Raw genomic sequence first — 26,198 nt, forward strand, 5'->3', positions numbered from 1 at the left:
TGTTAGGGGATGATATGGCCATGGAACAAAAGAAAAAGTAGGGCCAGGTAAGAGGGCGGGGTAGATGGGACCAGGCAGGTGAAGGTCCTAAGCGGATTAGTCAGCACCAGCTTCATTGAACAGGTGAGGTTTAGGCAAAGACCTGAAGGAGGTGAGGGGGAATCAGCCAAGCGGACATCTGGGAGGGGGAGCTCCTGGGAGAGTAAAGAGCTAGAGCGAAGGTTCTGGATGGAGGGCGCAGAAGGATGGTAGGGCCACAGCAGGTGAGCGGCGTGGGAACAGGACCCAGGTGGGCTGCTTCCGTGGAGTTAACTGGGCCTAGCCTGAAAGAGAGAAGACACAGTAAAACAAGCTCTCTGAACACTGCGGTATGGAACTCTGGAAAGTCCTCCGAACTGGGAACTCGTCCTGGGGCTGGGAATTGCATGGCCTTGCTGAGGTCCCTTAGCTTCCCTGAGATTCACTTTCCTCCCTTACAGATGGAGAAGCTCCCACCGATGTGCTCACTCCTCTGTCCATTCAGAGGACCCCGCCAAGCACAGCTGAGGCCCCAGGCCGATGACACGTACTGCAGGCCCCAAGGGGAGTCATGTGTGGCCTCTGCTCTCCCTATCCAGGTCCTGCCTGTTCCGCTCTGCGCTGACATAAGTGAGGGGCTGGGCCAGCACGTGAATGGGCATGAATGGAAGGACTTGGTGTCGAGGAGGAATTAGACTTCTCAATATCCTAAAGGAGAGCATTGGGGAGAAACACAGTGTAAGAAAGATCTCTGCAAAACTGTGCTGGGCGGTCACGGTCACAAAAGATCTCCTCTTCAGGAGGAGGTCTGCAAGCAAAAGCTGAGAGATCGTTGGTTGGGGATGTCCTAGAGATCTGGGTGCTGGAGAGAGGCTGGACTAGATGGTTCCTAAGGCCAAAGGGAGCTCTCTGTGATGTCTCCACCTCCAGAAGACGTTGGTGCAAAAGCAGGTGTGTTTTCTGGGATGTGTTGAAGACCTTGTTTTTAGACTGACTGCTCTCCCAAATGTCAAGGGGAATGAGACCGTGGTCCCTGAAGCAGGCAGGCCGTGTGACCTCCTTATTCGGTCCTGCCTTTCCACTGGGTGGTGTTGGAAGAAAACTCCTTAGCCTAGTCCTGCTGTGGGCTCTCCCTGCCTCGCTCTTGTTAGGAACGGGGCTGGAATTTCTCCCATGCCTGTTCAGAAAAGATATTCAAATGGCCAACAGGTACATGAAAATGCTTTCAACATGACTAATCATCAGATCGATGCAAGTCTAAACCATGATGAGGTTTAGCCCTGTTAGAATGGCTGTTATCAGAAATAAATAAATAAATATTTGTGGGAAGGTAAACCAAAAGGAGCTGTTGTGCACCGTGGTTGGGATGCCAGTCAGGGCAGCCACTGCGGAAAACAGTATGGGGGTTCCTCAAAAGAATTAAAGGTAGAGCTACCCTATGACCCGGGAGTCCCACTTCTGGATTTAATATTTGAAGGAAGTGAAATCACTACTGAAAGAGACACCTGCTCCCCCAGGTTCCTTGTCAGCCTTATTCACAGTAACCACGTTTGGAAACAACCTAAGTGTCCATCAGTGAGTGAATGGATAAAGAAAATTGGTCTCTGTATCCAACGAAGTATTTATAATTCAGTCATGAAAAGAGGAAATCCTGCCATTTACAATGTGATGCACCTGGAGGGGATTATGTTAAGTGAGTATCAGCCAGACAGGACAGACAGACAGACTGTACTGCGCACTATGTGTGGGAGCAAAAAAAAAAAAAAAAAGAAGAAGAAGAAGAAAATTGAACTCATGAAGCAGAGAGGGGACTGGATGGATGGTGGCTGCCAGGGACTGGGGGTTGGGGTAGAGGGGACGTCGGCCAGGGGTGCAGTTTGCAGTTATCAGATGAGTAAGTTCGCAGGATCTAATGTGGAGCCTGGTGGCTTCAGGTGACGATACCGTACTGTCTGCTCAACACTAGCTGAGAGAGTCGACCCTAAGCCTTCTCACACGCACGCGAAGATAACTGTGTGAGGAGGTGGCTATGCCCGTCGACTTGATTGTAGTAATCATTTCACAATGCATGTGTGTGTATCCAACCACCGCTTTGCACACTTTGCACAATTTTATTTCTCAGTTATACCTCCATAAAGCGGAGACGGGGAAAATCCCCGCCTTTTGGAGCTCACAGTCTGGTAGGGGGAACAGATAACAAACAAGATACACAAACCGAGTGTGTGGGGTGTGAGATGGTGACAGACAGCGTGCAGAAGGACTGTAGGGCGTGCGTGTGACAGGTAATTTGGATAGGGTGGTTGGAGAAGGTCTCGCTGAGAAGGTGATGCTGGAGGCAGGCCACGGCAGCCAGGCTCACAGACAGGCTCACAGACAGGCTATCGCTTTCCAGTTCCTTCCCCTCTTCCCAGGCTCCACCCTGCGTCCCCAGGGCAAGCTACCCCCAACCCACCCCTTCCAGGCTCAGTGGCTGTATTTAACTCTTATAGAGTGTTCACAAGCCATTATTTCATTTATTTATTCATTCTATTGATCCCTTTTGCTTGCAATGGGAAGAAAACTAGTAGCTTCTGAGTCTAGGTTATGTGGGGGTGTTACACTCCCTCCCTGCCTTGCTCAAGCCCATCAAAGCCTCATGGCCCCGTGGGGGGACACGTGTGCTTATGCCCACTTTGGACTCGGGAAAACTGAAGTTAGCTGCTTCAGGTGTCTTCACCAGCGTCCTATGACTGGTAAGCTGAGCAACCGAGATCTGAGGTCAAGTCTGACTCCAGAGTCTGTGCTTTTCTCATGACTCATGAATTACAAATTTTGCAATTGTGTGGTAGGGAAGAGGGAGCGGGTCTCAGAATACCTGGGAGGGGGTGTGCGTAATTTGAACCGGGACTGCTGGCATTGCCTTTCCCGTTCCAGATTCATGATTCCAGAACTGTATGATTCTCAAAACGAGTCTGTGAATTTGGCAGACAGGTGAACTTTGTAGGGAGAGCAATTATTCCTTTGTTCCCATTTGGTAGGTGACATGAGTGAGGCACAGAGAGCTCGGCTGGTTTGCCTGGGGCTACCCAGGAAGTTTACGATGGAACCAGGGCTTGAGCCAGCTTGTAGTCCACTCTTCCTCCGCCTTCCTTTCAAAAACCCAACTTGTTGTTTTGTTTTTTGGGTTTTTTTAAAAGATGATATATTTACACAGTACGAAATTTAAAGGCATAACAGGTAGACAGAGAAAACGTCTCCCTCCCCCCACACCCCATCCCCAGTTCCACATCTCACGGCCGCCGAGGCAACAACCACGACAGTCTCTTGGCTCCTTCCTCTAGTGGAAAAGGGAGAAGGGAGAAAAGAGAGAATCCCATCTTCACGCGCGCCGCCCTTGCTGGGCTTAGGGTCTGAAACCGGGCTCGGCCACCTGTTTGCTGAGTGAGCTCGGGCGGGTCACTGCATGTCTCCGAGTGGGGTCCGCGTCGCCTAACTCAGCGTGCTCTTGTCACCATCAAAGTGAAAGAACGTGTAGGAAAATGCATGGAAAACACGCATGCTGGGCTCTGGAAAAGCCCAGAAACGGTCACAGTGTTCTCCACACCTCTCAGAGACAATGGAGAGAACGGATAGGAGATGGAACTCATTTCTACAGGATGAAAGGAAATGATCCAAATGGTACCAAGTGCAATTAAAGTTTAATATTAGAGGAGATTTTGCCTCAGAATCCCAAAGGGGCTTGTGAGGTTTCTTTCTTTGAAAATTTTTCGGAAAATACTAATAACAATATATTAAGACCGTAATCTTCCCAGAAGCCAGGGAATGGATAGAAAGTCCTCTCTGATCTTTTCCTCTCGAGAAATTAGAAGTCAGGGAAAAGAGAAATTTAAGCCAAATGACCTTCTGTCCCCAGGTCCAGCTCTGGGGTGACCATTGGGCTAATGACCCATCACCAGCCACAATAAGGCCTGGCTTTGCTACCAGCTTGCTGGTTATCTAGATGCACCTTCCCTGGCGACTTTCTTCCTGGAGACCACCCTGGAGTCAGCTGTGTGTTTGTGGCCAACAAACAGAATTTGATGGAGATTTGGGGAAAGAGGTACGAGGGGAAGCCTCATTGCATAGGAAGGAGACATTCTTCAGAAGCTGGAGCATCTGGGTCTTGGATCCTTGCAAGGATCTGGAGTGAGACTGTTCCCTCCTGTGCCAGGAAGGAGGGGAGGGGAGAGGAAAGGCAGGCCTTCCTCTCTGCTGTTTCTCATGCTCATGATTCCCTCATGGTCTGAGGGAAGGACGGCCACCTCCCCTGTGCAGACACGTTCCCAGATCTCCAGGGTTTTGCAGCAGGAATGTCTCCAGGCAGGTGGGGCAGTGGGGCCAAGCAACCCATCACGGACCCTTAGAATTCACTTTCCTCAGGTGTTTTCTGTCTCAGGCCATTGCTGCTGCCACCATTCTGGCCAATTCAGGAACAGAGTCCCCTTCCTTCTCCCCGCTTAGTGTGATGGATCAAGGCTGAGAATTCCCACACGAACACATATGAAGGAAGCAAAGGAGTCTTTGCAGACTGAAACACTTGGTCTTATAGGCCTCACAGCTCTCCGTTATGCCAGACCTGCCAAATCTCTCCTTATGTCCCCACAGTGCTTTAGAGGGTCCCAAAGGAGCAGCACGACTTCACAGGCCCCTTGCTTGTGTTTCTTCATTCCTACTCCTTGTCTGTCTGTGTGGGGAGAGTAGCCATATAAGCACCTTAAAATAACTCAGCCACCTTGACCTTTAAGGTCAATAATCAGAGAAAAAAAAAAACTCCACTGTGCCATTTCCCACAGGAGTCCCATCCTGTGTGCTTGGAGGACTACAAAAGGCCTCCTCAGGTGACAGGTGACAAGAAAAACCCCATCCTTTTAAGGAAACCCATGCACCCAGACTCAACAGTACTATTCCACTTCAAAAACTCTATCATCCTTTCCTTACCAGGAGGAGGGACTACAGAGGTTCCTGGTCCCAAATTTACTGTGAAGCCCCATAACATAGCATTTGCAGAAACAGGGTCTACTCTGTTGGGGCCAGGATGGCAAAGGGCAGTATTTCTGAGTCCACTCTGTCCCGGGGCAAACAACGAACATAATGGTCCATAAACTTATCATGTATTCTTACTCATGACTACTCTCTAATAAAAATATCTTTAATTCATAGGCTTATGTGCAGCCAGCCCAATGAGCCTGCCCTTTCAATCAGAGCAATCAAGGTAGGCATGGGGACCCCCAGCTGTACCTGGGATTGGATCCAGAGTCCACTTAGCCTATGTGTCAAGCCTGCAGAATGTTCTGGAACTCCGTGACGTAAGGTGGGCCCAGGTTTTTGAGTTTGTAGGTCCAAATGTCTCCCCCTCCATTTACCAGCTACATAATTCCACAAAGGTTGGTAAACTTCCTTGTGCCTTAATTTCCTTATCTGCAATGTGAGAGTCATGAGATCTTCTTCATAGGAAATAGAGGCGAAATACGATAACGTGTTTAGCACAGTGCCTGGCACACAGCGAGCTTGGAAAATAGCAGGGATGGTTGGTGGAGTGGGGCAGAACAGGCCACTCCAAGGACCAGGGCCTGGGTAGAGAAAAGTCATGCTGGGACGTGATCAGACACCCAGGAAAGCAAGGCCAGCCCTTCCCTAGCAGCGGGCGCCTAGAGGGGTCAGATGGGACTCCAGCTTGCAGAACTTTTTTTAAGTTTATAGGTTCTAAAAGGTCAGGCTCTTTGGTGTTAAAAGTTTTAAAGACCAGTAAAATTTACAGATTTGAGACACGGCTGTCTTGGAAAGGCTGGAGCCAGGAGCCTACAGGTTCTCCGCTCCGTCCATAACTGGCTGTGGGAACTGAGGCAGGTCACGGAGGCCCTCTGGGCTCTGTATTTTCACCTGGAAAATGGGAGCAAGCCCCGTGGTAAGGGGTAGGGCAGCGTGTGCCGGCATGAGCCTGGGCTCGTAACCACCTAATGACACAGAGCTCTTTTCATGGTTTAGACCCAGGCTGATTGACTTCTGGAAAGCCCCAAGCGCACGTGTGACCCCAGTCTTGCTTGCCACGGTGTTGGGAGCACAACGGAAGGCCCTGGGCTATAGGTCCTGCATTCTTGGGGCTTTTCAGTCCCCACGTTGGACCGCTGCCATCTGCGTGTCTGCCTCCGCTCCCTGGGAGGAGCCCAGCCGTCTGCAGGCAGAGCCCGGAATCAAATTAGCCAGCCCTCTCGCTTTTCCCTCGTCCCCACCGGCCAAGGAGAGTTCATCAAGGCCTCGCACTAATTTTTATCTTGTTTAAAAGGGACAAAAGTGACTCCGCAGTTTCATCGGAGGCAATTTACACCCCGCCACTGGCCACAGCTCCAGCTGCCCCCTGTCTGTTGTGCCATCAAACCCATTAATGGGAAATTTCTTCAGGGGAAGCTTCGTTGCAGCCACATCGGAGAGGCACACAGGCAATATATCTCCATTCCAGGCCTCGGCCTGCCCGGCTCGCTCTAATCCCATTACCTAGGGAGCTAATTCTCTAATGCACACACTGTACCGAGACATCCTCTCCCCCCACCCCACCCCGGCTCATTTGGGCAGTCCCAGAGGATTCCAGGAGCTCAGCGCAGAAACGAGGGCTTCGGGCTCAGAGCACAGGGCCTCCAGGCTGTCTCGCTGCCCCTGCACGGGTCTTGGCACACCCCTCCGCACAGTGTCGGAGGGTCAGTCCCCTTCAGTCCACACCCCACCCCCACCCCCCTGCTTCCCAGCTCAGCCTCTCCTGCAGCCTTCTCTTCCTCCTTCTGCGTCCCTCTTTGTGTCTTCTTTTCTCCTGGTCTTTAACTCCTAGCTTTCTTTTCTTTCTCTGTTTCCTACCAATGTTCTCTTTTCTCATCTTTTTTTTTTTTCATATTTTATCTATTTATTTGACACAGAGAGAGAGAGAGAGATCACAAGGAGGCAGAGAGGCAGGCAGAGAGAGAGGAAGGGAAGCAGGCTCCCCGCTGAGCAGAGAGCCCAATGCGGGACTCAATCCCAGGACCCTGAGATCATGACCTGAGCCGAAGGCAGAGGCTTAACCCACTGAGCCACCCAGGTGCCCCTTTTTTTTATTTTTTACTTCTCTCCCTTTTCCTTCTCCAAATCTCCCTTTTCCTGTAGTCTTACCTTCTGCTTCTTTTCACCCTGCCTTGGTTCTGCACCTCACTCAACAGGTTCAGGGCCAGAGGCTCCTTCCTGCTCTCTCTCTCCAGATGACTTGGCTCTGCGGCAGGCGTGGGCTCCAGGCTACACTGGTCTCAGCTGGGAGCAAGAGACGAGGGAGTGCCTCGTGAGTGCACACAGGGAACCTTAGGAAGGACAAAATGGGGCATTGGGGCAGCAGTTAGGGCATGCAAGGGAACAGCTAAATATTGTTTATTCTAGAAGGGTGAACCCCCAAATGGGTTACTGCTAAGCACTGAACCTGATAATGCCATATGAAGACATCCCATCAGGGAATGGTATAATGCCATATGCAGGTTTTATAATGCTCAGCAAAAGGAATAGTCCTAGAAATTTGCAGCAGATTTCTAAGTAGCAGTGGCCAAAGATGGAGGTGAGCTTGAGCCTAAGAATCTTTGTGTATCACTCCAGATGTTGGGCCCCAGGATGCATTTAACCCACTGAGCCACCCAGGCGCCCCTTCCCAGGATGCATTTAGAGGTCCACAAGTGCCCCTCCTAATTTGGAGCCCCTTCAAGATTTCAGCCTGGAGGCCTGGGGGCAGCCTGGTTCTGGCCTTGCCTTCTCCAGTTGTCAAGCTGGGAGTCTGGATGCGTTCATTCTGGGGTGGCGGGGTCTGGCTCTCTAAATTCCTTAGAAGTTTGGGGGTGCCTATTTTCTCCTTCCACTTGCCCCCATCTCCATTCTTCTAAAAGGAAATCCTGGAGATGATTTTCCTGGTTTTTCTGAGTTGTGCAGTGAGGAAACGTGTGACTTAAGAGAAGTGTAGCCCAACCTCCTTGAGCTTGACTGAACATTCCAGGACCAGACTCTGGCTCAGAGCCATAGGAAGGGACTCCATAGTGCTAAATGCAGACACCATCCTGTGCATGAATAAGGGGGAAAATCCAGACAAAGCCAAAAAGGACTCATCCCTGCCCAAGGTGATTTTTTTTTTTTTAACTTAATTGCAATTCAGAAAACTCCTTCCTCCAGGTTTCCCGGCTTATGCCACCCTTAAACTCAACTGGAAAAAAAAGTGAAAGGCATAAAAATGTTTTGCGACTGAGGCTCCCATGATCTGAATACAAGTGCATTGTGCTTTGAACGCACTCGAGGTGGAAATGTCCGCTTCTACTCCAAATGGTGATGTAGGAGTGGGATTCACTCCAACTCACAGTGATACTCTTCTCAGACAATTTTGTGGGCACACAGTTAGGGAACTGAGGGCTAGATCATTTCCAATTCGATTTACAAAGGAAAGAGAAACACTCCTTCGAGGAAAACATTTCAAAGATAAGTGTTGAGAATCCTTATGAATTGATATTAAGCAAAGAAAGGAGTGGGGTGCAAAGTTAAATGCTTGGTATATTGACTTCACTGCATATAGATCACAGAAGAAAATAGTAGGGCAATACACAGCCAAATATTAACAGGGGCTGTGTCTGGGTAGTAAGGAAGCCCACGGACGATTTTTAGTTTTTCTTCATATTTTTCTATAATAAGCATGTGTTACTATTATATTTTAATAACATATTCTTGTATGTATTAAATATATTAATATATTTGCATAGTATAAACTACAGATAAATATATGTATTGCTACTTAAATATTTAAATTTACATATTTAGATGAAAAAAATAGATGAATAGTTCGATAAGGACAAAAGAGCAGACATGGGCTAACCTTCCTCCGTCCGCAGAGATGCCCGGTCACCTGCTTGGCTAGGGGCTCTCATCCCCTGCGTGGTGTAAAAGAAGAGCCTTCCTGCTCCCACAGCCTGGCCCCTCCCCTCCCTGCTCCCACCACCTCACCTCTCCCTGCCCCCGCCCCATGCTATGAAACCACACTGCGGGAGCCCAAACACCCCCGAAGACAGACGCACCCTCCTTCGGGGGGCTCCTGCAGTTACTCCCAGTTACTCCTTGGGGAATTTGGCCAGACCACCTGGCTGGCTGGCCGGCCCCATGACATCAGCTGGGCGGGCTCCTTTCTCACTGGCTCCTTCTCCTTCCCTCCCGCCCTGAAACCTGATCCAGCAGAAGAACTGATTGCAGGAAAACCTGGCGGCCGCCCAACCCCAGTGGCGGGGCTCTGTGAGGCAGCAGCCTCAGAAGGTGTGGAAAGCGGCCCGGAGAGGCAGGCGGGCTGGGACACACGAGGCCGGGAGCGCGCGGGCAGGCTGTGCCCTGGCACGACTCACCCCGGGCTCACGCCCAGCACCCCACACCCGGGAGAGCTCACCATGCTGTTGTGGGTGCCACGGGCCCTGCTGGCCTTGCTTCTGCCCATGCTCCTGGCACAAGGAGAAGGTAAGGGGACCGGTCACGCACATACGACTTGCTGACCCCTGCAGACATGGGCGGGGTGGGTGGGGGCTTGATTCCCCCAGGGCTTGAGGGAAGCAGGGTTTGCTGTTGCAGGAGAGTCAGGGAATCCTGCCGCAGGTGAGCATGAGAGGAGTTGAAGGGACTGGGGTCCGCCTCCAAAGTTGGGGCAGTTGAGTGTGGGTGGTGCGCCAGACCTGCTGAGAGGGACCCAGCAGCAGCCCGGTACACAGAGGCCAGAGAGGGGCTTCTCTGTCCTTTTCCCTGCCCTAGACTCCTGGAATGACATCTGCAAGGTTCCTTGCAGCTGAGGCAGTCTACCCCTTCTTGTTGTCAGTGGGAATGCAGGGGTCCAGAGAGGGGCAGTCATTCACTCAAGGTCACACAGCGCCTTCGCAACAGAGTGGAGACCAGAGCAAACATAGCCATCTTTCCTCGACTTCCCTAGTCTTATTGCATGGGTTCCCTGGGCCTCCTTTCCCAAAGTTCCCTTCCGGAGCGAAACTCCCGCGACACCAAACTTCTCGCATTCCCCCACCCACCCTTGCCTGCCTTCCCGGGTTGGGGTCACCAAAGGATCTGTTTCCTTTGGCTACAAACAATATCGGTTCCCCATTCCGGAAGGTCATCTCCCCATCCGGAGGCAGGATGGAGCTGGGGCCGGAGCACAGTTAGGATGCCGTCTCGGGGCTGGACGGATAGGAAGAGCTTAAACACACGACGGTTTTCCTCTCTTGAGCTGTCAGTGGGGAAGTTCAGAGGGACAAACGCCCCAGGCTGCTTTTCAAGACCCTGGTCTGGGGCTGAAGAGAAGTGCTGTCCCTTCCAGCAACAGCTTTTCGCCCTGAGTCCTGTGGGGCCCCGTCTGGTAAGACACACAGAGACGGGGATTTGAAATTGTTCCTCCACTCGCGGGCCCAGGACCCACCTTTCTGAGCCTTGGGGACTCTTCTCTGTCAACGATGCTGTCATGACAGCCGCCCCAGGGGGCTGCTCGAGATCGAATTGAATAATATGTTCCCTGAGATTATCCCACAGGAGACACTCAATAAATGGTCTCTGGCCTCCTGCCTCTCTCTGCTCTTCTCTGTCATTCTGAGGGAAACGGAGAGTGTATCAGGGACAGGGCAGGGAGAGGCACCTGCCGGGGCAGCAACAGCACAGACGGCACCCATCTCTTCCTCTCACAGCCCACGCCCTGGCCCCCTGGGGCCTTCCCCTTTTCTCCCCCGTGCCTTTCACCTTCATACTTCTTGGCATCTCTCAGGGAATGCTTCTGCTGTTTCCCAGAGGGGTGACAGGTACACATGAAACCCCCATAGAATGGGGAGAGGCCTAGAAGTTGGGTTTTCTGCTCTCTGGTCCCTCTAGGCCTCCGCCTCTGGGGACAACTCGGTTTCTCCCCACTTCCTGTCCACCCCACACCTAACCCTCTTGCTATCTTCACCAGATCTGCCCACAGAGCAGAGCAGGACGCCTCTGAAGGAGGGCTGCCCTACCCGCCCCTGGGAGCGCGTGTTTGCGGCTGAGAGGGGGGGATTCTGCAGGAAGGGAAAGGAACGTCAGTGTTCCTGGAATGGCTCCCTTCTTTCCTCGTCAGTCGTCAGTAGCGGCCGGGGTCAGGGAGCCAAGGGCAGACACCAAGGCAAACCCTCATGCGGACCTTGGGGCTTAGAGATTGTGTGCTTGGAGCAGCCTTTCCTCTTGTAGCCCCGGTACCACGTCCTGGGGCCACTCCTCCCTGGCTCCCCGGGGCCCCTCGTCCATCTCCACAGGCCCGCCGCCTCTGAGCTTGTACCTGCTCTCAGCCTTCCTCAGCCCTTGGCCTCCTTAGACCTCACCTGTCTTGCGGTCCGGCCTCTGCAGCCAGGCGAGCATCCCCCCTCACATACAGGAGCGTACCTGTCACCCTGAGGAGACAATAGCTTCAGATCTGTTTTTCTCTATAGACAAAATGTCCCAATCATGGGAATTTCAGTCAGTGGGCAGACCTGGGGATCTGAGATGGAAATAGTAGAGACATTTCTCTCTTAACAGCTTTCAAACCAGGGCAAGAGAACGGGGGGAAGCCTCAGGCTCTGAGGCCCACTGTGAACTGTTCTCCCCAGCCAAGCACTGGAGGCCCCTCCAGGCCCAGAACAGCTCCAGGCCAGCTCTGCTGAGGCTATCGGAGCACCTTATGGCCAACTACGAGAAGGGCGTGCGGCCCGTGCGGGACTGGAGGAAGCCCACCACCGTGGCCATCGACGTCATTATCTATGCCATCCTCAGCGTGGTGAGCACTGGGCCCCAACCTGCCCCGCTCGGAGGTGGACCTTTAGGGGTGGGAGACCACGGAAGGCCAAGTCACCCCCTGCGCAGTACAGTAGCCATTCAAGGACTCAGAGTACCCGTGACCTGGCACAGACCCGTGTCAGGACAGATGATATCACCCAACATCTGCACAGCTGCCCAAACCAGAGAACGGGGTCACCTGTGTGTCTGCCTCTCCTGACCCTTATGGCTAGAGACCCACTTTCCACTCAGTGTGTCACGGTCACGACGTCTCCGTGTGAGTGCTGTGAGGCTTCAAACTGCCCTGTTCCTCTCTAGGCCCAAGCTGTGTTACGTGCGCCCCCATAAACGGCAGGTGTTGCTAAAGGGTTGTTGCAGAATGAATCCGAAACCAGTGATGAATCTTGTTCTCCATGAGGTCTTGTCCCTCTTGCCGGTACACTAGGGCAGGAAGGAGATACAGATCCAGACATAGGCATACAGATACGTAAAAACATATAACAGAGAGAAGATATTGTCTATAGGTCTCCTCTTATCTCTATATTATGTATATTATATACATAAAATACATGTAATATAAGAGATGTATATGTATAATATGCATAATAATAGAAAATAGTAGAAGATATATATATACACTTTCATATATATATGAAATTTTATATCTATGGAATATATATATATGAATGTGTGTGTGTGTGTATATATATATATATATATGTGAAATTTTTTGAAGAATTGGTTTCTTTCTAGATGTGTCTAGTAAAAGACCACCTCTTCCTGGCTGGCTCCCTTTCCCCTCTCCTTCACTCTCACTTCCCAAAGAACTAGGGACACAAAGCAGCAGCTCCTGTTGGGGTGTGGGTGCAGGGCGAACGCCCACCCCCAGGGCCACCGAAGCTGAGCTCCCTTTCCCTTCACAGGATGAGAAGAACCAGGTTCTGACCACCTACATCTGGTACCGGCAGGTAAGCCACCAACCGCGCGCCCACCGCCCTGTCCTGAGATCTGGGCTTCCCCTGAGAGGAAGGATTCCTCCATCTCGAAGGAATCCGGAATCTCAGAGGCCTTGATGAGGGAGAGGGAGGGAAGAGGTGAGGAAGCAGACTCTTGAGGCCCAGAAGTCTGGGCTCCTCTCATCTCAGGACTGGCAGTGGAAGGAAGCGTGTCTGTCAGTGGAGGAGGAATCCTCCAGACCCCTCTGGTTTCTGGGGATTTTCACAGCATCTCAAACAACTTGCCCAGCCACTGTTGATGGACTATCTATAGTGACCAGGAGCTCAGTGGGCAGCAACTGCACTTTCAGACAACTCTCTTTGCTAGAAAGTTCTTCCATCTATTACGCCAGATTCAATGACAACCAAATTGGGCGATTGGCAGGGGATGACTCCATCCACCAAGTCCTCCCCCCTCGGCCACCTCCCCACTCGGTTTCTGACCCACGTCGCTCCAGCGCTGGTGGAAACTCTCTGAGGCCTTTATAGCACGTCTGTGGGGAGCCGGCAGGGAGGGAGGCCAGCAGCACAGGCTGCTGTCTGCGGGCTGGTCTGCTCGGGCAGCCCCTGAGCTGGGGGGTGGTCGTGAGAGCCGGAGGGAACCCCAGTGGCTGGAGAGCATGGGCAGGAGGACAGGGCTGGTTCCTGGCACATGAGGGTATCAGTTAAACCCCTCCCACTCCTCATGGGCATTCGCCACTGCCAGCCGCCCATGGGGCAGAGAGTGAGGTAGAGGAAGACGCGGGAGCGCGGATTCCCGCCGGCGCCCCTCGGCCTCACAGAGATCTCTCACTGTGGCGCACACCTGTGTCAAGGGAAAGGGCCCAGCCCCAAAAGGGAGGCTGGAGCCCCTTTCCTGGGACCTCAGGCTTAGGTCCCACCCCTGGACCTCAGGGTCACTTGTCGGCCCAGCAGGGAGGGGACACCAGCCTCTCGTGTTTCAGGGACTATGCTAAGGGGCCAGAATCAGAGACACAAACTAGACTCAGTGAGCTCACAGTCTAGGGGGCCCCCACACATGGACAGACCCATGAATGCAGCAAGAACAAGAGGCCAACCACGGGAGCAGAGGAGGCACCTAAACACCCCACCTGGGCTGTGGGGTCCTGGAAGGTTCCTGGAGAAGGGAGCAGACAGATGCCTTGGTAAAGTCTGGAGGGACGAGGAAGACCTCCCTCAGGGGTGAAGACGGGGGTTGCGGTGTGGGAGCGTGGTGAGAAGAGATGTGGAGGGTTCCCCTCCCATGGCCGGAGGTGAGAAGCTACAGAGAGGCAGAATTCACGAGGCTAGAGAGAATGCTGGGGGGTCGGACGATGCGGCCCATTGTAGGCCGTGAGGTCGAACTCTATCCCAAGGGGAAAGTTGGCAACTGGAGTTCTAAGCGAGGGAGTGACACCATTAAGTTGACATTTTAGATCAGTCATTCCGACAGGATGGTGAGCAATGCATTGATCCCAACTTAACAGTAACCATCTCTAACCTGTGAGGTGCGTGTTATTATCTCAGTTTACACGTGAGCAGACCAAGACCCAAGAGGCTATCTGTCTAAGAGCCCGCGGTTGGCAGCTGGGCTGTTCAAACAGGAGAAATGGCCGCATGCCTTCCCTGGGCAAGGCTTCATCTGCCTGGGTCATACCTGCGTGCCGGGAGTGTGTGAGCACAGAGATGGGAGCTCTCGGGTACTGCCGAGTGATCGGGGACACCAATACCCAGATTCCCCCTGAGCGGTGACATCACCCCAAGTTGCCGATGTCACCCCCCACCCAAGATGGAGGGGGCTGCCTGTGACCCTCCCCACTCCTCCCCTAGTACTGGACTGACGAGTTTCTCCAGTGGAACCCTGAGGACTTTGACAACATCACCAAGCTGTCCGTCCCCACCGACAACATCTGGGTCCCAGACATTCTCATCAATGAGTTGTGAGTGCTGCCCCCCAGTCCTGGGCTGCCCGGTGCCTCCGGGGCTGGGGAGGGACAGGGCGTGGGGACACGGCTCTGCAGGGCAGGAGAGGTCCCACCCAGGCTGGCAGCACTGTCAGGGGACTGTAGGAATTGCCTTGGGCCCCAACTCCCCTTTGTGGTTGGTTTGTTTTCTCTTTTCTTTCTCTTTTCTTTTTAAAAACTCCTTTTTTCTGTGCCTGATGTTGAAACTTTGCTCTTCTTGGTCCGAGGGCCCTCTTCCTGGGGGAGGGAAGCTGAGGAATGAGTCCCCACTGTTAACAGTAGCTGAATGAGAGGGAGCTGCGTTACCAAAAGGGGTGTAGTGCCCCAGGGGTCACCACCTTGGTCACAGGGCGATTTGGAGCTGGAGAGGCTCAGACCTTTCAAGTCATGCAGTGGCTGGCTGGCTCCAGCTTGCACGCCCAGCGAGAAGTGGGTACCCCCACCCTTTATTACCAGCAGCTGAACACTGTCTCATGGGCCCCCAGCTAACATCCGTTCCCTCCATCCTTCAAGTTCCTTCCGGCTCTGCTGCCTGGGCTTCTGAGAGCCAGGGCATGGAGAGGGCTGGGGGAGACAGAAGGAAGGGGGAAGGGGCCCAGGGCCAGTAGCCTTCCACTCAGTAGACACTGTGTTGTCCGATGCCTGGGGTCCCACTCACTCTATTTTTCAGGAAAGGCAGCTGACCTGGAGCTCCATGACCTGCGCCGCTCAGGCCGCAGGGATCCCAGTTCCTGGCTGGGTCTCCAGTTAAACCGGGAAGCAGCCTGAATCTTGATTTCTCATCTCTCAGCCTTGTTCCACAGGAGGTTACAGGCTCGGGACGCCCAGCTCAGGCCATTCCGTGCCACAGTGGCCACTTGGGAGAGCCTAGGGGTTGGGGATCTGCCGAGAGAGTGGGGCTAAGTCTTGCAGAACTTCCCACCTTGCCTCATTTCTTCGCCATGATTTCTCTAGTTGATTCTCCTCCAGGCCAGATCATTCTCATGTTTAAAGGACTACTAGGGATGGGGAGCAAAGGGAAGCCTGGATCAGGATGGAACCCGAGGTCCTGCTTTCCCACTGAGACCACCCATGGCCACTGAGCCAACTCCTGAGACTAAGCTCTGCCCGGCTGGGGGTGGGGGCATAGGGACAACCGGGCATGTGTGTTAGAGCCAGTGGCTGTGAGGTACACGGATTCCCTGCCTGCCTTTTGTGGCGAGGTTGCCAAGGGAATGAAGGAGAAATGCCCTTTCTTGCTTGGAAGGTAACCCTGACAATGGCAGGTAAGAAAGCCTAGAAGAGATGAGAAGACAACTGGGAAGGTTGTCCTGCTGCCCAGACCCTTCCTGAATTTCTATCCCTGCTGGGTTGCTCAGAGACCTTCAGACTCCCAGAGCTTGACCTGCTTCTTGAACCCCCCAAACTGACCCTCTTCCCTGGCCAGTGTGGACGTGGGGAAGTCTCCAAGTATCCCATATGTGTACGTTGGGCATCATGGCGAGGTCCAGAACTACAAGCCCCTTCAGGTGATGACTGCCTGTAGCCTCGACATCTACAACTTCCCCTTCGACGTGCAGAACTGCTCCCTGACCTTCACCAGCTGGCTGCACACCAGTGAGTACTGCACGGGGCTCCGGGAGGGGGCAGGGCATGGGAGGGGGCAGGGCATGGCAGAGGGGGGCACCCCCTAGGAGGCTCTCTCCTTTATCCAAGTCACTTCCTGCTTCTTTTCTTAATGCCGCTGAGCCTGGCCTCTTCCTCCAGACAGGGCTCCATGCTTGCCCTTGCTGCTGCCTCGGTTGTCTCCAGGATCCAATGAGACTGTGTAAACTTGCAGCAGGACACTCAGTAGGCCAGGACAGGACGTGGCCCTAAGTATCCCTCACTTGTCTTCTCCACGGACACACCACCGCCCCCGCCTTCTGCAGTAATCTCCTGGCCAGTCCCCTCCAATCCATGCTCCCCATAGCAAATGGTGAGAACTTACTAAAATGCAAATTGGACCTTGTCCCAGCTCTAGCTTAAAAGCCTCAGTGGCTTCCTGGGACCCCTGAGACAGAATTCTTCACCTGGCTCGCAGGGCCTGCCCCTTGACTCACTACAACATCCTCAACCCAGTGCACACTCCCCTGAGTTCGGCTCCAGCCCCGCTGCCTTCCTTTCCAGGCCCCAAAGCCCCTTGTTCTCTCCCTTTATCCCAGATTGCTTCCTCTCCTGGGCCCCCTGCCTCCTCCTCCTCCATCTCCTGCTCCCCTTCCCGCCCCACTCTTGCCCCCAAACACCTCCTGCTGTGGTCAAGTCCCCTGCTCTCCCAAACCCAGCAGCAGCCCAGCGCCTCAGGGAAAGCGGGCTCATTCCCAGATGAGGTCCCCCCTTGCCCAGTTCTAGAGCACCCTGTTCTCCCCACTTCCATTGCATATGTAGGCACTTGTTCAACATTTGCTTCTCTAGCAGAGAGAAACCCAGAGAGGGCAGGACCACGATTTCTGTCCCAGGGATGGGTCCTCAGGACAGTGCCTGGCACAAAAGAAGGGGCTCGGCCTCTTTTATTTAGTAGGTGAATGCCAGGGGCTCAGTAAATCCCAGTGAGGAGAGCGTCACACTCCTGCAGAAAGGCATCCTCACTTCTGTCTGATTTTATCACATTAACTGTACATTACAAGGTAACACACAACTTCCTTGGGCAAAAACCAGAATTAAAAATAATCTTAGACTTTTGACCTCTACCTACCTTCAGTCCCAAACTCTTCCCCAGAAACTCCCCACACCAGGATGGCACAGCTCTTATAAGTATAAGCTTCATATGGCACATTCTTCCAGATCCTTCTCTGTGCTTGGCCTATACACGGGCAGACACATCTGTGGAAAGCCCATGAAATTTATTTCATATACTTTCATTTTACGAAATGCATCATTTATGTTACTGCTACCTGGTTCTTTGCACTCTATGAGAGGTCTTGGACGTTTTTCCGAGTTAGTGCCTATTTACATGTTTCCCATAAATGTCTGCTATGGAGTAGTCTGGAGTTTGGAGGCATCGCAGTTTAGTAAGCCTGTTCCTCATTGATGGACACGTACCTCTCCCCGTATGTTGCTGTAATGGACACTCCCGGCCTTCTAGGATGTACCTGTTTCTCCAGCAGGGATGCAGACGAGTAGAACTGCTATTCTCTAAGTGAAGGTTTCACTTATTTCCCTAGTTCTCCTTTATTTTTCCTTTCTCTCTCTCTCTCTCTCTCTCTTTCTTTCTTCTTGAGAGAGAAAGTGCACACGCATGCGTGGGGATGGGGGACAAGGGAGAGGGAGAGAAGGAATCTAAAGCAGGCTCCACGCTCGGCACGGATGTGGGGCTCGATCTCAGGATCCTGAGACCATGGCATGAGCCGAAATCAAGACCTGGTTGCTTAACCTGACCGAGACCTTAGATCTCGTTGAAGGGCAGGCAACTCTATCGGGGAAAGGTGAAGAATGTTGGTTTTTGTTCATTTCATAAGAAGGTGACCCTAATGGAAACATAGGTTTGGAAGGGGGATGTGCACAGCACATACAGACATACAGACAGAGAAGGAGATAGGGAGAAGGAGAGAGGGGGCTTTCTAATAAGTCGTTTGTTTGGTTCTGGTTCTTTGCATTTCACTGTGTGTTCATGCACACTGTCGCTCCCTCGCTCCTGCCCCCCCCAGGTGGGTACCGTGTACACTGTTACCTCATTTGAGCTAAGCCCCATCCCAGGGTCTGCAGCCTCCAGAGCTGGCTTGCTTGCTTGCCTCTCAGTCCAGGACATCAACATCTCCCTGTGGCGCCTGCCGGAAAAGGTGAAGCTCGACAAGACCGTCTTCATGAACCAGGGCGAGTGGGAGCTTCTGGGGGTGCTGACCCAGTTCCGGGAGTTCAGTTTGGAGGACAGCAGCCATTACGCAGAAATGAAGTTCTACGTGAGTGGGACTGGGGCGGGCACAGGGGGACGCCCACCGGAGCTGGGGGTCGAGAGACCCACGTGGAATCCGGGAGGCACGGGGTGGGGGCCGGAGGGGAGAAGCTCTGCAGCCCTTTCCCTAGCCCAAGGGCCGCACTCATGCCGTGGAACTTCGGGGAAGTAAGTGGGGAGTAAGGAGTGTCCCTATGCAAGTAAGCTGTCCCTTACTGCTCCTTGGCCGCCACAGGCCTCTATCTGGAGACAGGATGTGAGGTCGGCCCAGTCTCCTCTCTCAGCAGTCTGGCCCAGAAGCTCACAAAGCGAGGGGGTCCAGGAGGGGCTGGCAGTTCTGGGGCACAGAGCCCGTCTGCCCCAGCTTTCCCCCACAAGCTCCCGTCCTGGTCTTAGGTGGTCATCCGCCGGCGGCCCCTGTTCTATGCGGTCAGCCTGCTGCTGCCCAGTATCTTCCTCATGCTCATGGACATCGTGGGCTTCTACCTGCCTCCAGACAGCGGCGAGAGGGTCTCCTTCAAGATCACGCTCCTCCTGGGCTACTCCGTCTTCCTCATCATCGTGTCGGACACGCTGCCGGCCACAGCCATTGGCACTCCCCTCATTGGTAAGCCCCCCCCCCACCCGGGGCAAGCGTGCAGTTTGGCCGAGGAACCGAGAAACCAGCCCCCTCCCACCTGCGCTGTGTGTCCCTCACCCCCGCCCCATGTGCACAGGAGTCTACTTCGTCGTGTGCATGGCACTGCTGGTGATGAGCTTGGCTGAGACCATCTTCATCGTGCGGCTGGTGCACAAGCAGGACTTGCAGCAGCCCGTGCCCGCCTGGCTACGGCACCTGGTTCTGGAGCGGGTGGCACCTCTCCTTTGCCTCGGGGAGCAACCGGCTTCTCGAAGGCCCCTTGTCATCTCCCCAGCCACCAAGACTGACGACTGCACAGGTGAGAGAAGGAGGGAGGTTCCCACACCGGGGCCTGGGCCTGGGGACCTGGTGGAGAGCCTCTGGCTGCCGTGGCGGGATATGCCAGGGTCTGGGTGGGGCCTCAGAAGTGGGTACTGTCCTGCTCATGACCCCCCATCCCCGGCCTCATGGGAAGGCAGCGGAGTTCAGCTGCGGCATCAGCGGGACCCTTTCCATGCCTTCACCTCCTCTCGTCATCCCGGGGATGGGTAGGGAGAAGGAAGGAGTTCCAGGGGCAGAGCACATTGGAAGCTGAGATTTCGGGGCTGAGAAGAGCCCTTCTCCGAGATGGGTCCTAACAGGGAGCAAATGTGTGCTCCTCAGACAGCAACGGGACTTCTTCCCCAGCAGGGCGAGCTCTGCAGCAGGATCGCCAAAACTCCTGCATTCCATCAGCTCAGAGACCAGGCCCCTTTGAATTTCAAACACCTATGGGACAGACGGGGATGCTGGGGACACGGACTGTGGCGTTAGTTTTCCCTGAGACGTCGTTACAGCCACTACCTGGTGGTGGTGGGCGGGGTTCGTTGTGGCTCATTGATGTATTGGTCGAGCGCTTTGGGCCAGGCATGAGTATCTTCTGTGCACCACCACAGGCCATCCTCAGGCCCCTAATAGCATTTCCATCCTCATTTGTCAAATGAGGAAACAGAAGCTTACGGTCAAATAGCTTGCCCTTAAGTCACAGCACCAGGAACTGGGGGAACTGAGCGGAACACAGGCCCATCAGCTGCTAAGCGGCTATTCCTAACCACTGCACCCGCTTTTGTCCTCCCTTCTGGCAAGACCTAGGCCTTTTACAGACGGTATGTGGCCGTCACCCTGAACGGATGCGCTGGTACACCAGCCTCATGCCCAGCTTATCTGCTCGCCTGCAAGGTGGCCGTAGCTAGAGGCAGATTTCCTGGTGCAGAAGGCCTAGGGTTGGAGTCACGGCCTACCGGGGAGGGCCGTGGATTCGCAGCCCAGATGCCTCAGGCCTTGGTGGCCTCACATTTAAATGATGTCCTGGGTGTGACCACAGGCTCCTCACTTACCCTCTGTGCGCTTTAGCCCCTTCCTGTAAAATGTGCAAGTAATTATCACCCCTACCCAGCCTCTCTCATGGGCTATGAGACTCAGATAAAATAATACCAAATTGCTGGAGGAAGCCCAGGCCTTTAAAAACGTGCATGGGAGGAAATAAGCACCAGAGTCCCGATCTCGGTGACCTGCGGGGAGGGTGGAGGATGTGAGTGAGAAGGGTACGCGAGAGTCGCCAACGGTGTTGCTTTCCTTATTTGTTTAAGTCACGTGGTGGGTCCACAAATCGGTGAGTTAACCTCTCTAGCCTTTCTGTCCAAAACCGTTCGTAACATTTTCTCCAAGCCACCGTGGAAGCAGAAGGGATGGTATTCACACTCCCTCCTTTGCCAATGCGCTACCCTTTTTCCAGACGTGGGAAACCACTGCAGCCATTTGGGAGACCCCTGGGACTTGGAGAAGACCCCCAGGGGCCGAGACAGCCCCCCACCACCACCGCGGGAGGCCTCGCTGGCAGTTCGAGGGCTGCTGCAGGAGCTGGCCTCCATCCGGCGCTTCCTGGAGAAGAGGGACGAGAGCCGAGAGGTGGCCCGGGAGTGGCTGCGCGTGGGCTCCGTGCTGGACAGGCTGCTGTTCCGCGTCTACCTGGTGGCGGTGCTGGCCTACAGCATCACCCTCATCGCTCTGTGGTCCATCTGGCAGTATTCTTGAGTGGGCATGGCCCGGCAGGGTGCGGGGGCGGCAGGCGCTGTGAGCACAGGGATGGGGCGCAGGGCCCAGAGGGAGCCACAGACGTCTTCGAGACCCTGTCCAAAGCCAGTGCGTCTCAGCAACTTTGAACCAGGGCTGAGACTTCCCCAGAACACTTGGCGTTCAAGACCCTTCCACCCCCGCCTCCCACCCCCAACTTACCATGGCTTTAAAACATGCTGCCGTAGATCAGGACCAACCCAGGCATCCCCTGCCTTCATTCCATCCATCTATGCCTCAAGCCTCGGTTTCCCCTTGTCCCCTCCCTGCATACGGAACTCTGGACTTCGGCCCATCTCCCTCAACCTTGGTTTTAGATTTGAGGCAAACCAACTCTCTACCACACAGGGCTGACTGCACCTCCTGAGGCTGACCCGACCTTAATGGCTCCTGCCTCGCCTCACCTGTGGCCGCTTCCCAGAGCGCTCCTGTTATGTCAGAGGACCCGGGGGGAGGGGGAAAGGGCAGAGGGGGCAACAGAATACAGTGAAGGCCTAGACTCACTTTTTTTTTTTAAAGAATTTATTTATTTGACAGACAGAGATCACAAGTAGACAGAGAGGCAGGTGGGGGAGGGGGGAGAAGCAGGCTCCCTGCAGAGCAGAGAGCCTGATGCGGGGCTCCATCCCAGAACCGTGAGATCATGACCCGAGTCAAAGGCAGAGGCTTAACCCACTGAGCGACCCAGGCGCCCCCCCTAGACTCACTTCTTTTTTTTTTTTTTTTAAAGATTTTATTTATTTATTTGACAGAGAGAGATCACAAGTAGGCAGAGAGACAAGCAGAGAGAGAGAGAAGAGGAAGCAGGCTCCCTGCTGAGCAGAGAGCCCGATGCGGGATTCGATCCCAGGACCCTGAGATCATGACCTGAGCCGAAGGCAGCGGCTTAACCCACTGAGCCACCCAGGCACCCGCTAGACTCACTTCTTAACGCTTTGTCAGCAACTGGGTGGGGGGAAGAAGAAGTTTAAAGTTACTGATGGAAAGGAGGTAGAGGCGTTATCCGTGGTTTCAGTTTTTGGGTGCTTCCTGCCCCCAGTGAATCAGGAGTTGACCAAACAGGGGCTGTAAGAAGACACAGTAGGAGGTAGAATCTAAGGTGGGCGGATAAGGACCACCACCACTTAGCAATGGAAAGGTGAGGAGCCGGAAGGTCAGTTCTGTTAACCCGTAGGAAGATGCTGGAAGTGTTCTTAGGGTCCTGTTACCATTCCTGGCTCCTGGACTCTGGGCTAAGCTGGGAGAAAACTCTCTCCCTGCTAGCGGATCCCGTGGTGGAGGCAGGGACATCAGCACCACGGCCAGCACTCACTGGTCTTAGTCTTTGGAAGATGGAGGAAAGCCAGGACTTGACTTTAACTATCTCCTTTGGGAACTCTCCACAGCCAGCTTTGGGCACATTCACCCAAAAGCAGGACCGTTGAGAGAGGCAGAGTTGGGTGCAAGGTCTTTGGTGTTACGTCTCATATCCTGGTCCCCTCTCCTAAACACCAGGGTTTACAAGACATGCGGAGGAGTGCCACGACTCTACAATTCCCTCACTCCATCATCTGACAAGCATTCAGAGGAGAGACATGCTAGAATCCGGCAAGAGTGACCTGAGTGTCACAATGTTTGCTTGACTCTTTCTCTGGGCCACCCTTTCTCTTTCCAGCCCTTAGGCTGCCTGTCACTCGGAGGAATATATGGGGGAGAAGGACGGAACCTGCCAGTCTAAAGGGAAAGGACCCCAAAGGAGGAGTATCTGGGATGAATGTTCTGGGCCGGCCAGTCATGAGGGTTTCAGTATGGAACACCTGAACTTATACCTTCTTGTGATCCCAAAGAGCAGTTCTACTGTAGACCATCCTGGGAGGCTAGGAGGACGCCAGACCTTGGGCCCTCGGGATCTTCAAGACTGGGAGAGCCTGCAGACCGTGGAAGGGAACTGAATCTGTTTTAGCTTCTCTCAGCTTCTCCCTATGTTCCCCAACATGCAAAATGAACTCATTAAATATTATTTAACTGGTTGCTCGTTCCTAAGGGGGAATTGGGAATGAAGTTTCACCTGTTATTTCCACCCCTGACGTATGTACCTCTGCTGTTCATTAGGGATTTAAATTTATCTTTGTTCTGTTTTGGGGAGGATATCAGGGACCTCCAGCAGAAAGCAGGAGACTGTGGGGGCTGGGGATTGGCTGCATCACAGCTCTTGCCTCCCACTGAGCAGAGACTGGGCTCTTTCGGAATGGTGTTGGAAGCTCATACTTGGAGCCTGGTCTTGGGAGCAAAAGTTGCCCCACTCCAGTAGGATTTGGTGGGGCTGGTTCCTGCCATCAGCTGGTTCTTATGCCTCAGGCCAGAGAGAAAGGTGGACAGGCCAGTACTGTCGATGCACCACTGGTCAGTAAGTGGGTGGCTATTGACAAAGTGTCCGACCAGAGAGCTAGTAAGACACTAATCAACCTATCGATTCCTCATCTCCCCCCTCCCCACCCTTCACCCACAATCAATGGGGCAACAGAGCCCAACATCGAGGCAGCCAATTAACCACCTTGAGAATGAGCCGCCACGTGGAACCTCTTCTGCCCCACTAGCCACAGCCAATCAGCTCATCCATCCGACATCCTAACTGTGCTGCCCAGGGACAGGAAGCTGAGGCCCAGGGCCAGAGAACCCCCAGTGTACGGTAGTCAATACTGATCTTGGTCTTCTCCCAAGGAGACCTTTACCCTGTCTGGGATATGAGAACATCCAGAATTTCCTTCCCGCCTGTTCTGTCTCCCAGAACCTGCTCCCTTCCTTCCTCCTGCTGGTTCAGCTCTTCGCCTCTCATGAGAAAACCAGAAACCACCTATGTCTTTGGAAGTGTTTCTGAGAAGCTTGCTGGTTCTCTAGTCTTCTCCACTCCTCTCCTGCGGCCTTCCCTCGCCACCCACAAGACTTTTGCTCTCACCTCCTTTTCCCACTCACCCTGTTTTCCAAACCTGTCATGTCTGTGCCAAAGATCCCACTGAAGGTCTTGAAAGTAGCCAGCGTGAACCCTTCCAGCCCTCTGGATTCGTGGCTGGAGCCCACTGACATCATCCCATTGGGGAGGCTGCCTTTCCGCCAGGTCAGTAGCAACCTGGGCCTAGTGACCTCAGGCCTCCTGACACGAGTAGACCTCCCTTGGTGTCCAGGACAGTCCAGGGAGAGGAGCTCTGCTCAGAGTCAGGGTACGGGAGATTTCTCTAAGAACAGGAGAGAGGGAAAGTTCCCCGGTGGGGTGAAGGCGGAGGGAGCCTGGGGAGGGGTGGGGTTCAGCAATCACCAGCCAGCTTTTCCTCCCTCCCCCCACCTCCCCTCAGCCTCTGAATCAATACATTTTGAATCTAATCTAATAACAGAGATTTAACGAGGGGATAATGCACGTGGAGCGGCCAGGCGCTTTGTCTCTGCTTTCATGCGGCAGCTGGGGCCCATTATCCGGGGACAATGCCCCATGCTAATCACTCCCTCTCCCCTCCCAGTGTTTGGGGAGGGGTGGTGGGCAAAGAGGGCAGCTCCTCTCTGATTAGAGGGGAGTGGAGGGGTGGAAGCGGGGAAAGAAGTAGAGAAGGGTCTGGATGGGCCCCCCACAATTGTCTTGACCCAACACCAACTCCTTGCCCCCCGCCCCCTGGCCCACACTGTCCGTCCTGACCAGTCAGGGCCGGGGAGCCCTAACTGCGCACAAACAGCGGATAATTACCTATCAGCTGCAAGTCCCAGTGGCTGGGAGTTGGGTGGGTTTTTTTTTTTTCTTTTCTTTTCGCTAACTTGGTCCTCTATAATTTAAGCTCTCCCATTAATGCTTGTGATTGGCCAGCCCTGTCATGGTTAGAGAATTAAACCGTGGTTTAGAGACCAAGAATACCCCCTCTCTGAAACACAGCCCCTTCTCTCTCTTCTCTCTGGGACTTTATATAAACGGACTGGACCTGCTGGAAGAAGTGTGAGGTTAGACTGTAGCAAGAACTTCCTGATAATCACCTTGACACAGATTATATTGGGAGTCTGAAAGGGAAGGAACAGAATCTAATTTTTGAGCAGCCTTGAAAGAAAGAGCCCTGTACCTAGGTTGGGAAGGGACGGACCAGGGCGGAAAGATCTGCCTCAGTTTCCCCTGTCAGAGCTCTAGTTGGAGGAGCCCAATCCCTGCACAGGCCAGTCCCATTCCTTTCTGTAACATAGTTATGGGGGGCACTGTGGGTGCTCAGGGTAGTAGCCACAGACTTGTGACTTGGCCCCCATCACACGCCCGCTGTGAAACTGGGTAGGGAACGCCTCTATGCCTCCATCTTCTCGTCTGCAAAGTGGGGATCATATTAGCACCTGGCCTATTGGTATCGTGGGCGCTGTGCCCCCAACATGGGGAGAAACCCGGGGAAGCACAAGGCTGCAGTTGAGAGACGGCTCATGGCTCTATCAGCCCTTCCTTTGTCTCCTCACATCATGCTCTGCATGGGTAGAGCTCTCCCCAGGGAGACTGGAGATGACGCCTTTGTCCTTCTCATCCGTCCCATTTCAGAGACGGGCAGGGCGAGGTGAGCTTGTCACTCACCATAAGGCCAGTGGGAGCTCAAGTTCCCAGGCTGGATTCAGACCTCTGTGCCCCGTACCTTTGCATCTCTTTTACTCCCATTACTGTCTCCCTCCCTCAGCCTGCACATTCCCACCTCCTCTGCACCAAGTTCCTCCTCAAAACCACAGATTTGAATTCCTGCTCTGGGAAGACGCATTCGCCTAATCTGATCCTGACTAGGTCTCTCTCATTCCACTCCACCGTGTCCCTGTCTGCAAAGAGA

General features: G+C 53.7%; 1 protein-coding gene and 1 long non-coding RNA gene across 3 annotated transcripts; one reads left to right on the top strand and one right to left on the bottom strand.

The window, feature by feature from the left end:
• Window positions 1-3,915: 3,915 nt before the first annotated feature.
• LOC309840480 lies at window positions 3,916-8,970 on the bottom strand. 2 transcript variants are annotated; one of them, XR_014298619.1, is made up of 3 exons: window positions 8,897-8,970; window positions 7,174-7,308; window positions 3,916-4,512 (listed from the first exon to the last, which is right to left on the bottom strand). It is a non-coding gene; the product is annotated as an uncharacterized lncRNA (long non-coding RNA). The 2 variants fall into 2 exon arrangements; XR_014298620.1 differs by lacking the exon at window positions 3,916-4,512 and adding an exon at window positions 4,625-4,720.
• Window positions 8,971-9,257: 287 nt separating this feature from the next.
• HTR3A (5-hydroxytryptamine receptor 3A) lies at window positions 9,258-21,615 on the top strand. Its single transcript, XM_082684257.1, has 9 exons — window positions 9,258-9,522; window positions 11,646-11,812; window positions 12,735-12,779; window positions 14,616-14,725; window positions 16,176-16,345; window positions 18,506-18,666; window positions 19,056-19,266; window positions 19,376-19,597; window positions 21,053-21,615. The coding sequence occupies exons 1-9, from the start codon at window positions 9,456-9,458 to the stop codon at window positions 21,349-21,351; spliced, it is 1,452 nt and encodes a 483-aa protein (XP_082540383.1). The 5' UTR covers window positions 9,258-9,455; the 3' UTR covers window positions 21,352-21,615.
• Window positions 21,616-26,198: the final 4,583 nt, after the last annotated feature.

This window comes from Mustela nivalis (genome assembly GCF_964662115.1).
Source record: "Mustela nivalis genome assembly, chromosome: 9".
Taxonomy (NCBI): Eukaryota; Metazoa; Chordata; class Mammalia; order Carnivora; family Mustelidae; genus Mustela; species Mustela nivalis.